This window comes from Molossus molossus, unplaced genomic scaffold, assembly GCF_014108415.1.
Source record: "Molossus molossus isolate mMolMol1 unplaced genomic scaffold, mMolMol1.p scaffold_m16_p_10, whole genome shotgun sequence".
NCBI classification, from domain to species: domain Eukaryota; kingdom Metazoa; phylum Chordata; class Mammalia; order Chiroptera; family Molossidae; genus Molossus; species Molossus molossus.
Genome location: NW_023425345.1, coordinates 23,143,178 through 23,156,595, shown reverse-complemented (window position 1 = coordinate 23,156,595; position 13,418 = coordinate 23,143,178). Strand labels below are relative to the sequence as shown.

General features: G+C 33.0%; 1 protein-coding gene across 1 annotated transcript; it reads right to left on the bottom strand.

Moving 5' to 3' along the window:
- Positions 1–2,410: 2,410 nt before the first annotated feature.
- On the bottom strand, positions 2,411–12,793 carry LOC118623328 (killer cell lectin-like receptor subfamily F member 1). Its single transcript, XM_036250839.1, has 6 exons — positions 12,709–12,793; positions 8,862–8,957; positions 8,221–8,376; positions 5,000–5,139; positions 4,511–4,623; positions 2,411–2,519 (listed from the first exon to the last, which is right to left on the bottom strand). Exons 1-6 carry the CDS (start codon positions 12,791–12,793, stop codon positions 2,411–2,413), a joined length of 699 nt encoding a protein of 232 aa, XP_036106732.1.
- Between the last annotated feature and the right edge of the window lie 625 nt (positions 12,794–13,418).

The following is a 13,418-nucleotide window of genomic DNA, read 5'->3' as shown; positions in this document are numbered from 1 at the left end:
TCTTCTTTTTTGTTTCTGATTTTGTTTATGTAGGTCCTCTCTCTTTGTTTCTTGGTGACTCTAGCTAAAGGTTCATCAATCTTGTTTACCTTTTCCAGGAGCCAACTCTTTGTTTCATTGATCTTTTGAATTGTTTTTTTAGTCTCTATGTCATTTATTTCCACTCTGACCTTTACTATTTCTTTCCTTCTACTTGCTTTTAATTTTAACCAAGGAGGTAAAAGACCTGTTCTCAGATAACTACAGGACATTTAAAAAAGAAATAGAAGAAGTTATTAAAAAGTAGAAACATATATCATGTTCATGGATTGAAAAAAATCAACGTTATTAAAATGTCCATACTACTCAAAGCAATCTACAGATTCAATGCAACCCCTATTAAAGTACCAATGGCATATTTCAAAGATCTAGAACAACAAATATTCCAAAAGTTTATATAAAACCATAAGAGATCCAGAATAGCACAACAATCTTGAAAAAAGAGAACAAAGTGGGAGGGATCACAATACCAGATATCAAGTTATACTACAAAACCATCATAATCAAAACAGCCTGATTCTGGCATAAGAACAGGCATATAGATTGGTGGAACAGAACCTAGATATCAACCTAAGACAGTATGCACAATTAATATTCAATAAAGGAGGCAAGAGCATACAATGGAGAAAATGGTGGTCTTCAATAAATAGTGTTGGGAATATTAAACAGATACATGCAAAAAAAGAAAGAAAAAGAAAAAGAAACAAGACCACCAACTCACACCATACACAAGAATAAACTCAAAATGAATAGAAGACTTAAATGTAACCTGTGAAACCATAAAAATCCCAGAAGAAAACAAAGGCAGAAAAATCTCAGACATTATATACAGCAGAATTTTTACCTAGGGCAAGAGAAACAACAACAACAAAGATTAATACATGGGACTACATCAAACTAAAAAGCTTCAGCATGGCAAGAGAAACCAACATCAAAATGAAAAGAAAGCCAATCTCTGGGAGAACATATTTGCCAATGATACATCAGATGAAGGGTTAATATCCAAAATATATAGATTACTCATACAACTCAACAAAAGGAAGACAAACAATCCAATTGAAAAATGGGCAGAGGGCCCTGGCCAGTTTGGTTCAACCATTAGAGCATTAGCCCTTGGCCCAAAGAGTTGTGGGTTTGATTCTGGTCAAGGGTGAATACCTTGGTTGTGATCCAATCCCCAGCCCTGGTCAGGGTTGTGAGGGAAGCTACCAGTCAATGTGTCTTTCTCACATTGATATTTCTCTCTCTCTCTCTCTTCCTCCCTCCCACTCTATCTGAAAATTAATGGAAAAATATCTCAGGTGAGGATTAAGAAAAAAAAATGGGCAAAGGACCTGAATAGACACTTCTCCAAACAGGACATACAAATGGCCAGGAGACATACTCAAAAATGCTCAACATCTTTAATCATCAGGGAGATTCAAATTAAAATGAGTATGAGATATCACCTCACAGCTGACAGAATGGCTGCCATCAACAAATCATCAAACAAGTGCTGACGAGGGTGTGGAGAAAAGGGGACTCTAGCACACTGCTGGTGGGATTGCAGACTGGTGCAGCCACTATAAAAAACAATATGGTGTTACCTAAAAAAAATTAAAAATGGCACTACCATTTGACCCAGTGATCCCATTTCTTGGACTATATCCTAAGAAGCCTGAAACAGCAATCAGGAAGGATATATGCACCCCTATGTTTATAAAAGCATTATTTGCAATGGCTAAGATCTGGAAACAGCCCAAGTGCCCACAGCAGATGAGTTGATTAAAAAAAACAAACAAACAAAAAAACTGTTTTGTGTAAAAACATTTACACAAAGGAATACTATGCAGCTGTAAGAAAGAAAGATCTCTTACCCCCTGAGATGACATGGAGAGACCTGGAGAATATTATTCTAAGTGAAATAACTAGTCAGAGAAAGACAAGTACTACATGGTCTCACTTATTTGTGAAACATAATGAACAAAATAAGCTGTCAACCAAGAGATCAAGAGTCATGGAAGTAGAGAACAGACTAACAAACCTCAGAGTGATTGGGGGAGGGGGTAGGAGAGATGGGAAAAGATAAACCAAAGAACTTGTATGCATATATGCACAACCAATGGAGACAGACATTAGGTTGGGGAAAGCAGGAAGGGGGTGGGAGCAAGAAGGAGGGGGTCAATGGGAAAAAGGGGGGACATCTATAATACTTTCAACAATAAAAAATAAAATAAAAATACACAAATTCACAAAATAAAATAAAAAGGGAAAGTGGACAAAATATTTTGGTGTTTAATTGCAGTTTTAAACCTTTACTCTTGAAGATTAATATTAGAACCTAATAGGCAAAAACTTTGATCATTGATTATTGCACTATCATTTTTTTATTCTAACATTGACAAATCCATCTGAAAACACTGCTGCAGGTTTCAGAGTAAATTTTGTTTCCCTTGATGGCAACACAGCTGTTGTCTGTAGCTGGTCCTTTTATGAAGAATCTGCAGTTAGAGAGCAAACGTACATTGTTAATCATTGTTGATGAAGAAATTCATTTGTATTTGCAGCTAATGCCCTCCCTTAATTAAAAGGTAATCAAAATGTCAAGGCGTTTTCAAATACGTTGACTACTAAACATCACAGTATCTCTGTTACTTAGTATTCTTGTCTGTGATTGGCAGAAAGTTCTGAGAATTTGTTGGCAAATGACAGAGTTAAGAATATGTGCCCACGTTTCCATTCTATTATTATTTCCATTATTCAATGTGATCCCTGAGATTGGAAGCAAAAAAAAAGATTAAGTCACATGGACAGCTCGCTTAACATTTCTTGACTTCTCATGTCAAATTGTAAAATGGTGTTAATCGTATTTGCCTCAAGATACTATTATGAGATTAAATGAACTGAGGTTTGCATAGAACTCTGTACACAAACTGACCCATGTAAGCTCTAAATAAATTGTCCATTTATTGTATTATTTATCTATAAAGAAGTATGATAAAATTATAAAGTTATCTATAAAATGCTTTAATGTTAGTGATTTATTCTGTCAGGAATTTATTTAAACTGAGGAAACAGTTTAAGAAAGAATCATGGACAAAGGAAAATGTACAGGGTCATCAAAACTTCCAAATTAATAAGAAGTAAATAAGGACTGGATTTTCATATTGGAAAATACACTGTGAACAAGTTTATGTTTGAATTTTGCATTGAACAAATTTTGAACAAAAATCCTCAGACATGGCCTAAAGTTAAAACTAAATCTTATAGGTAGTGTTGAGTGGATTTAGTATGGGAAAACACCTAGATTAGCACCTCCATAAGTGATCTATCAGGTAATGTTCAGTGATAAAACTCTACCCTCAGATGATTTTATTCTCCATTTCAATAATGTGTTCTGTTGACTTGCTTGGATTGATTCGTTTAGTGCAGTGAGGTAGAAAATAAGTAATATTTAATGGCAAAGTAAGGGTGAATGGAAAATAACAGTATCATTCATTAGTTAATTGGTTACATAGTTATTAGTTTTTTTATCACTGGTATAATGAATTACCACAAACTTAGTGGCTTAAAATAACACAAATCTTGCAGTTTTAGATAACAAAATTCTAAAGCTAGTTTGATGAGACTAAAAATCAAATGTCCACAGGGCTGCCTTCTGTAGGCACTAAGGGGACAATTTGTTCATTGCCTTTTGCAGCTTTTAGAGGTTGCATGCATTCCTTGGGCCATGACTATATCACTTGGACCATTGGGTTTATCTTGACATGCCCTTCTTTGACTCTACCCCTATCTGGATAATCCAGCATAATGATCCTATTTCAACAATATTAATTTAATCATGCCCTTGAAGTCTTTTTTGCCGTGCAAGGTAATACATTCATAGGATTTGGGGATTAGGATATGGACAACTTTGGGACCATTGTTCTGTCTACCAATATAGCGATAAGATGTGAATTTATTGGTTTTACTATTTGCAACTCTAATTAAATATTTTATTATAAAATTAATATAGGTACACAAAAATGTTGATAAAACTTTTATAATCCTCAATAATCTCATGCAGTTTCTGAGAAAATTTTGTATTATTTTGTTGTCTTATATTTCTCATTTATCTTTTAATATTATGATAATCAATAATATAATACAAAAATTATACAGTTTTATTTTTCACTTACTAAAGATGGCTGAAGTAAACATTCAGAAGTTTTAAAACATGAAAATACATTGGTTCAGTTAGACTTATCATATAAATTATGAGTAGTTTTTAAACAATAAATAGGCAACCATTACTGTTTTTGAGTCTTTTTGCTTTGTAAACCAAACCAAAATATTCACTATTACTCCAGTGAACATTAAATTATTTTTCATCCTTTCGAATTCTTTAGTACCAGTAATTACTTCAGAGTTGACTTTGGTGGATGTAGAGATGTTTTATAAAGATATGTTTTACAACAGACAATAAATCAGATTGCCTTTAGTAAAGACTCACATCTTTGAAACTAATGGAGAACCATCCACCCAGTTCCATGTCCTCTTCTGGGAGGTAAAGTTAAGTCCAATCCACACGTAGTTTGATTGTTTTAGGTTTTTCTGTATAAAAGCCTAAAAAGTGAGTAATGAGTAATTAAATGAATAGAATATTTTAATAATTCAGATATACTAAATAAGACTTTAGAATTTTATTGAATTTCTAGCATTCTGCATGGGGATTCTTATACCAATTAATTCATATATTATTTATACATGTTACTTAATATACATACACATACTCTACTTGCAAATTGCATACAAGTATTCTGATCAGGACTAGCAACAGTCAAAGTGAGGCTTTGACTCCAAGCACAAAATTTAAGAGGGCCCTCAAAACTCAGTAATCAAGATAGATGATAGTTTAATGGAAGGGTGGGAAGAAATTTGAGGAAAGCCATTTTAGACTGTAAAGAGGCTAATGCCATAACCATGATACTAAACCACTTACCATTTCAAGTTGGTCCTTAATTATTACTAGATGAGAGTTTTTTCTCAAACAATGCCCATAACTGTCATTCCAACTTTTTAACTCATTAGAGAACCAATAACACTTTTCTTGATATTTGAGCCATTCCGATGGGCACAATCCTATCAGGAAATGGGGGGAGGGAGGGTAAATTACATGTGTATCTCTGAAAATTGACAGTGAGAATACCTACATGTTATATAAGAGTGGAACTGTAATAAAATCACTCATCACTAAGCATTCAGGCTCACAGTGTCCAAAATATAAATATAATTCTTGGGACTTAGGAAAATTAATTTAGTGAGATAAAGCAAAACCTAGACATAAAAGATTTTTTCATACTATAATCTAATATAATTACTCAAATAACACACACCAATTAAGATATATATTGCATTAATGTTATTTGAGAAATTAGATAAAATATTATCTGTACCACTTGCTTATAATTTACCCATGGAAAGTTTTCCAATCTCTATCCTTGTTTTATGTGTATAATCTTTTAATATCTTCCTTTTGATATTAAATAACAGTGAGATTCATTTTTTTCAACCTCTTTGTAATTTCAACTTCATCAAGTTCTTTGGTTTTTTAAATTAAAATTGAATTGAAGTCTCCAATTGAAAATATCTGTGACTTTTGGAATACTAATAAGGGGAAAATGAACTATATAGAACAATATAAGTGCTAGCCAAAATAACTATTTAAACTGTGGCCATTATATTATAATCTCCTTTTTTTTTTTTTAACTGAGGTAAAATTCATGTGAAATAAATTTCACCATCTAATTATTTAAAATGAAAATGTCATGGGTTTTAAGTACATCCACAGTGTTGCTGAAACATGACACTAATTCCAAAATTTTTCATTGCATGAAAATGAAATCCCATAAATATTAAGCAGCCACCACCCATTTTCCCAATCCTAGCCTTGGCAATCATTAATCTGTTTCTACTCTATAGATTTGACTATGATGAACATTTCATAGAGATAGGATAATATAATATGTAGCTTTTTGTGTCTTGTTTTTTCACTTAGCATAAAGTTTTCAAAGCTCATTCAATTGAAGCATGTACTAGTACTTCATTCTTTTTATGGCTGTATAATATCCCACCACATGGAGGTAGCATATTTTATCTATTTCTCAATTGATGGACATTTGGGCTGTGCTTAACTTTTATAAATACTCCTACTATAAATATCTATGTATAAAGTTTTGTGTGGACATATATTTTTCATTATTTTGGTTATATACCTCAGATTTAAATTGCTGGGTTATATGATAATTCTATGTTTAACTTTTTTAGGAACTGTCAATTTTTTTCTCATACTGCTACACCATTTTTGATTTTACATTCCTACCAGCAATGTATAAGCAATTTCTTCACATCCCCACCAATACTTGTTATTTTTGTTTGGATATAGCTACCTTAGAGGGTGTGAAGTGATTTCCTATTGTGGTTTTGATTTCCACTTTCTTTTTTTTTTTATCCTCACCCAAGGACATTTTTGCATTTATCTTCAGACAGAGTGGGAAGGAGAGAGAGGAAGGAGAGAGAGAGAGAGAAACATCAACGTAAGAGAGACACATTGAGTGGTGGCCACCCGCATAACCCCAAACGAGGCCAGGGACAAACTGCAACCAAGGTACGTGCCCTTAGAGGGAACCGAACCCAGGACTCTCTGGTCAACGGGCCAATGCTCTAACCACTGAGCCAAACCAGCCAGGGCTGATTTGCCATGTTCTTAATAACTAATCATGTTAAGCAACTCTTTGTGTGCTTATTGGCCTTCTGTTTTGTTTCCTTGGAGAAATGTCTTTTTGTATGTTGTTCATTTTTTAAATTGAGTTTTGTTTTGTTTCGTTTGGGAGTTATCAGAGTCCTTTATATATCCTGGATACTACATACCTATATGATACGTGATTTGCAAATATTTTTCTACATTTGATGTGCTGTCCTTAATTTCTTGATAATGTCCTTTAATAAACTAATGTTTTTACTTTTGATTTTCATTTTATCTATTTTTTTTGTCACCTGTGCTTTTGATGTCATATTTGAAATCATTGTCTAACCAAGTTTGAAGACATATCTATTTATATCTATTTTTTAATGTAGCTTTTACATTTAGGTGTTTGATCCATTTAAAATTTATTTTTCTATATTGTATGAGCTAGCTGTTCAAGTTCATTTTTTGCATCTAGCAAAGAATGGGTGACCCAGCCCCATTTGTTAAAAACATTGTTCTTTCCACATTGAATGGTTTGGCGCCCTACTAAAAAATCATTTATCCATAGGTGTATGGACTTAATTCTGGACTCTCAGTCCCATTTCATTTATCTATATGTCTATGTTAAAGCAAGTTCCACACTGTTTTGATTTTGTAGATTTGTAATAAGTTTTGACCATGCAAAATGTGAATCTTCCAAATTAGTTTTTTTTAAGATTTTTTTTTTCTATTCAGAATCCCTTGCAATTCCATATAAATTTTCAGATCACCTCATTTATATATTTTTAAAAAGATCATTAGAATTTTGATAGGGATTATTTTGAATTATAGATCACTTTGGTTAATATTTTCACCTTAAACAAATTGTAGGATATACATATATTGGAATATTGTTCATTAATAAAAAAAAGAATAAAGTACTGATACATGATATAACATGGATGAACTTCAAACCATTATACTAAGTAAAAGAAGCAAGACACAAAAATCATACACAAAAATAATGTATGATTCCATTATATGAAAATCTAAAACAGGTAAATCCATAGCAACAGAAAGAAGATTAGTATTTCTTTTCTTTTCTTTTTGTTAACCCTCCCTTGAGTATATTTTTCCATTGATTTATAAAGAGAGTAGAACAGAGAGAGGGAGGGAGGGAAAAAGAGAGAGAAAGACAGGATAATTAAGAAACAAAACATAGTTATTTCCTTATTGCCTTATCATCACAATTGTTTTGATATTTGTATGTCTCAACTTTGGAAGGAAGAATCTATCTTTTACATTCTGTTTCATTGCTGTCCTCCCACTACAAAAATTATGTATATGAATCAAGTTTTGAATGAAAATTAAATTTATATCAAATATTTATTTATTTATTTATTCATTTATTTATTGCATATATATTCAATATGATTTTTCAAACTTTGAAGGTCCAAAAGATCAAAACAAGTATAGGCCAAAGCCTTGGAAGATACCTCCATGGTCTGTAACACTTGAAGCACAGTGGTCCATGTCTTTATCACTCATATTTCCTCTTGGGTCACTATTCATTTCCAGGTTTCCAATATCATCATGGTGGGTGATATTTGAATCATTTTCTTTTTGGCATTTTAGCAACACTCCTTGAGAAACTTGAAAACAGAATTGTTTTAAGGTTTGGTAAATATCTTCTCTGTGCAGTGTCTCAGACAAATTCTTTAGAATGAGTCAATGATTAGAAGAAGAAATTGCTGAAGAGATAACTAGAAGGTTTCTTTTTTATTTTCATGTTTAGTGAAAAATTATTTCAAATATTATACAATTAAGTCATTTATATAACACATATTTGTTGAGGATCTATTCTGTTCCAGGCACTGTCCTGAGAATTGGTGATACAGTAATCAATAAAACAAAGTTCTTGTTCTAGGTAGTACACATGCTCTTTTCATGGTTTCTGAATGTTTTGCAGAAACTTATGATACTGTGTTTAGCCCATTCTACCATAATTGTTCATCTAAAATCTGTTTCTTCCACTAGAATATGAGCTTCCTCAACATGACTATTTCTTCCTTCGACTTTGGGACACAAAAAGTACATATTTTCATATTTTTATTTAATTCAAGAAATTTTAACTTACCCAACAGAGTCAGGGAGATAAAAGTCAAAACCAGAATACCATTTACTGCTCCGGATATCCCCAATAAGATTTTGTACCAGTACATCACAGAACAACCTGAGAGATTAATCACATAGATCAGCTTAGAAAAGTACATCTTTAAGGAGTAATAGCAACTGTAATAATAGATTTGTATATAATTGCTTTTGAATTTTAAAGAATATTAGGCAATCAAAAACATAAAACCTAAATAAATAGAAAAATATTTACTTTATTAAATAATGATAATACACTGAATGGTAAAAAGTTGTATACATGTGATAATGAATCTTAAAAAAATGCTAATATTTGGCATAGTTTACCACCAGCAGTGCAGGGCTGTTAGAAATCGGGGGAATGAGGTTAGTGAATCTCACCTGAGAGAGAATAGCAGTCAGGCTTGGGGTAAAGGTGAGGGGAGTTATCAACCAACTAGTTCTGTCCTGCATAGAATTTTGCTGGGTGGAGCCTACATGAGTTGGGAGGATGGGTGCTCTAGGAGGCTAGGGTATGGGGTTAGTGGATCTCTCATAAAGGGATGTGTCAGTTAGGTTCATGGGAAAGTGGGGGAAATGGCCTCTACCACAAAGCCACAAAGCTTAGTCACTGACACCCCCTGAGTCTGCCCATATTTCTATACCCCAGCCCAGGAATTTGACTCTTCAGCAGGGTGTAAGCTCTGTAGTGTGAGGAATGAGAGAGTCCAGAGGACTGTGATATTACTTTGCAGCCCGCTGATGCCATGTGGATGGGAGTGCTCCACCTAAAGAGAAGGCGTCTGTGTTATGGAAGAATGACTCAGTGCAGGGATCCTGGTGGCTGTCCCTTCAGCTCACAAACACCAATGTCTCCTCAGGTGACTCTAGTCCACTCTGCCCTCCCTTCACTGGGCATCAGAGCCAGCCCTTTTTGTGTCTTGGCCCTTCCTACCAGTCTCAATATGACTTCTGTAAATTCTTCATTGTAAGATTTCCCTTTAGCTAGTCTTCAGTTGGTTATTCAGGTTGCTTGCTCTATATTTTAGTTATAATTCCAGTTTGGTCCTGGAAGAGGTCCTGCTGTCATCTTGGATCTCTCTTAATCATTTGCTTTAAATGTGATATTCCCAAATCACTTCACCTGTCTCATTAACTAAGGATGTAATATGAATCAGATGCAAATAAGCAGTTTTCCAAAGAAGACACACAAATGGTCAGGCATATGAAAAGATGTTCAACATCACCAATCATCAGGAAAGTGCAAGTAAAACGTGACCCACCTCCTCACACTTGTTGGAAGGGCTGTTCTCAAAATGACTAAAGATTACAAATGTTGATGACAACATACAATGATAACCACCATTATGGGAAACAGTATAGAAGGTCCTCAAACAATTAAAAATAGAACTATCAGCCCTGGCCGGTTTGGCTCAGTGGTTAGAGTGACGGCCTGCGGTCCAGAGAGACCCGGGTTCGGTTCCCGCTAAGGGCATGTACCTTGGTTGCAGTTTGTCCCCGGCCCTGGTCGGTCGTGCGGGTGGCAGCCACTCGATGTGTTCCTTTCACATCGATGTTTCTCTCTCTCTCTGTGTTCCTCTCTCCCTCCCACTCTACCTGAACAAAAAATAGAAAAATGTCCTTGGGTGAGGATAAAAAATAAATAAATAAATAGAACTATCATATGATCCAGAAATCCCACCCATGGGTATAACAAAAATAACTAAAATCAGTATCTCAAAGAGATATTTGCACTTTTATGCTCATTCCAGCATTATTCACAATAGTCAAGATAACAATAAACACGTATGTGTCCATCTAGAAATGCAAAGATAAAGAAAGTGTGATATGTGTGTATAATGTTGGGACAACATGGGTAGAACTTGAGGGAAGTATGCTAAGTGAAAAAAGTTAGACAGAAAAATACAAATGCTGTATGATATTACTTATATGTGTAACCTAATAAAGGAGAAATCATAGAAACAGAGAGTAGAATGATAATTTCCAAGCACTAGAGGTAGTGATGATGGGAAGATGTCCAAGTGTATAAACTTTCAGTAATAAGATGAGTAAGTTCTGGGGATCTACAATACTGATGTTGACTATAGTTAATAACACTGTATTACATTTGTTAAGAGGATAGGTCTTAAATGTTCTTACTACAAAAAAGAAATTGTAATTATATAAGTTGATGGAAGTGTTGACTAACCTTTCTGTGTTAATTATTTTTAATATATAAATGTATCAAATCATCACACTGTACATCTTCAGTTTATACAATGTTATATATCAATTATATCTCAATAAAATTGTGGGGAAATCCCAAATCTCCATTACTACTTAATATTTTTGAGAGGTTTTATTCGATGCTATCACACAAGATAACCCAAATGAAGGTAAAAATATTAGAAAAAAAGAGGTAGAATTATTCAAAGATAGTATCAGTATGTGTTTGGCAAAACTAAAAGAACCCTACAAATAATGAACAATTAGTAGCTGCAGTCACAAATTTAACATACTGAAATCAATTGCCTCTACATATCCAATATCACTTAAAAATATTTTAAAAAGTCATTACTATGGATAGCTAACCAAATGAAAAACAAACAAGAATAAAATTAGAAATAAACTACAAAAGTGCCTAAACAAAACAACAACAACAAAAAAGATGCCCCCAACCAATATGGGAGAACTAAAAAAACACATAAATAACTGAAATGACTTAAACAAATAGAAATTGAACCATGTTGGGGCTGTCGGCTAAGTATCAAAGAGATAAATATTCCCTAAATTAATCGATAAGTTCAGAAGTGATTTTGTACATTGAACTACATTAGTTTATTTTGGTTTGGGCTGTTTGTGGTGAATTCTGCAAAATTTTATTTTAAAATTATTTGGAAGAACAAACAAGTGAGCTAAGCAAATAAAATGAAAAAGAAGGAAACGTGAAATGGTACAATGCTCCGGAGGGTTATTTAGAAAAAACTAGCAAAATTCTATACGCATTGACATCGTCATCCAACGATCTCTCTCATAAAAATCTGCCCCAGTGACATATTGCAAAAATATGCAAGGCCTTATAATAGGAATATAATTTATAAAAGACTTCAAACATCATAAATATTTAATAGTTGAATAAACTAGTCGAATAAATTAGTTGAATGGGATAAAAAGGACAGGATAGGCGCTGGATTTACACTGTTTTACCATAAGCGTTACTAAATTTTAGCAAGCTTTACTAAACATCAGCAAAGGACACATCAGTAAAGTATAAACATTAGCATATGTTATTTAATTCACTAAAAGTTGCAAATTCATTATTTGTAGCTCTCTGAGCTCCTTTTTTGCACTAAAACAGCTTTTGGTTTCCGAATGACATCTACAAAATGAGGGTGAAAAAAGTTTGCACGCGGGAGCCATCACATTTTGTGATCTTTCAGGCTAATATTTTTATTGTCCAAAACAAAAATTTTCACCTGGTGGGAAAATATATTTTAAAGTTTTGACAAGCTGAATTCAAAATTGGTATTTAAAATGCCATGTTTTTCGGATGACTGATACCAAATATTCACTTTTTAACTTAATGTGCATATTTTTGAGAATTTCTTAAAAATATATGAGACAAAATATTGTTTTAAAAGCAAGTAACTTAGTCCCACATTGATAAATGAGAGCGACAGATAGACAAGACAGAGACGGAACACAGAGAAAAGTGCCAAAAAAGGAAACAGAAAAGAACAAAAAATAAGAAATTACCAAACACATTCATATTCATGTTACTATTAACTCATGTTAAATCTATGCTCATATTAATTCACACCAGGTGAAAAACAAAACAAAACTGAATTCCGTACCTTTAAATTTAATTTGGGATGTTTGGATAGAACTCCTTTTTTCCAACTTCACATTCAGTGTCATGTATCTTTCTTCATCTTGCATCTTTAATGTGAGTAAATGTGTGTGAATATCTGTGTATGTTTTGTTTTGTTTTTTAAGTACGATATGTAACAAGAAAATAATAAACCTGATGCTAATCATAGGTTTGTTTTCAAACTACTAATTTGTTCTCAAGGCTTCACAGTTTCATCTTTGGTGAAAACCTCAGAGGAAATGTTTTGTTTTGTTTTTCTCATGACCTAGATACCATAATTTCTCAACTTTTCTACTGCATATTGAATTTAAGGTCACAATTATTCATTGAAAAATTTCTTCTTATGACACTATAAAGTCAGGGGAATGTAAATTATATCCTTTTTAGAGCTGAGTTCAATGATATATGTTGCTGCCTTTCTTAGCCTAAATATGTAAATTTTCAATTACAATCCCTAATACATTACTATTTAATTTAATGTAATAGCTTGCAATTATCTAACAGTTATTTTCTGATCCTAAACAGCATTGTAAAATACAGTAATAATATAATTATATTTTGAAGAAGAAAATGCTGGTAATTTGGCATGCTAAAGACATCCTAAATATACTATTTAAAAAATCAGGGAGAATTTATTAAAGAAACCACATTTTCTAATGATCTTTCCTGATATTTGAAGAGAATGCATAATAT

Coding starts and splice junctions, on each gene's coding strand:
- LOC118623328 (XM_036250839.1), bottom strand. CDS start 12,793: ATGCAAGATGAAGAAAGATACATGACACTGAATGTGAAGTTGGAAAAA. Junction 8,958..12,708: donor ATCCCAAATTAAATTTAAAG/GTACGGAATTCA, acceptor TTAATCTCTCAG/GTTGTTCTGTGATGTACTGG. Junction 2,520..4,510: donor TCTCCATTAGTTTCAAAGAT/GTGAGTCTTTAC, acceptor CTCTAACTGCAG/ATTCTTCATAAAAGGACCAG.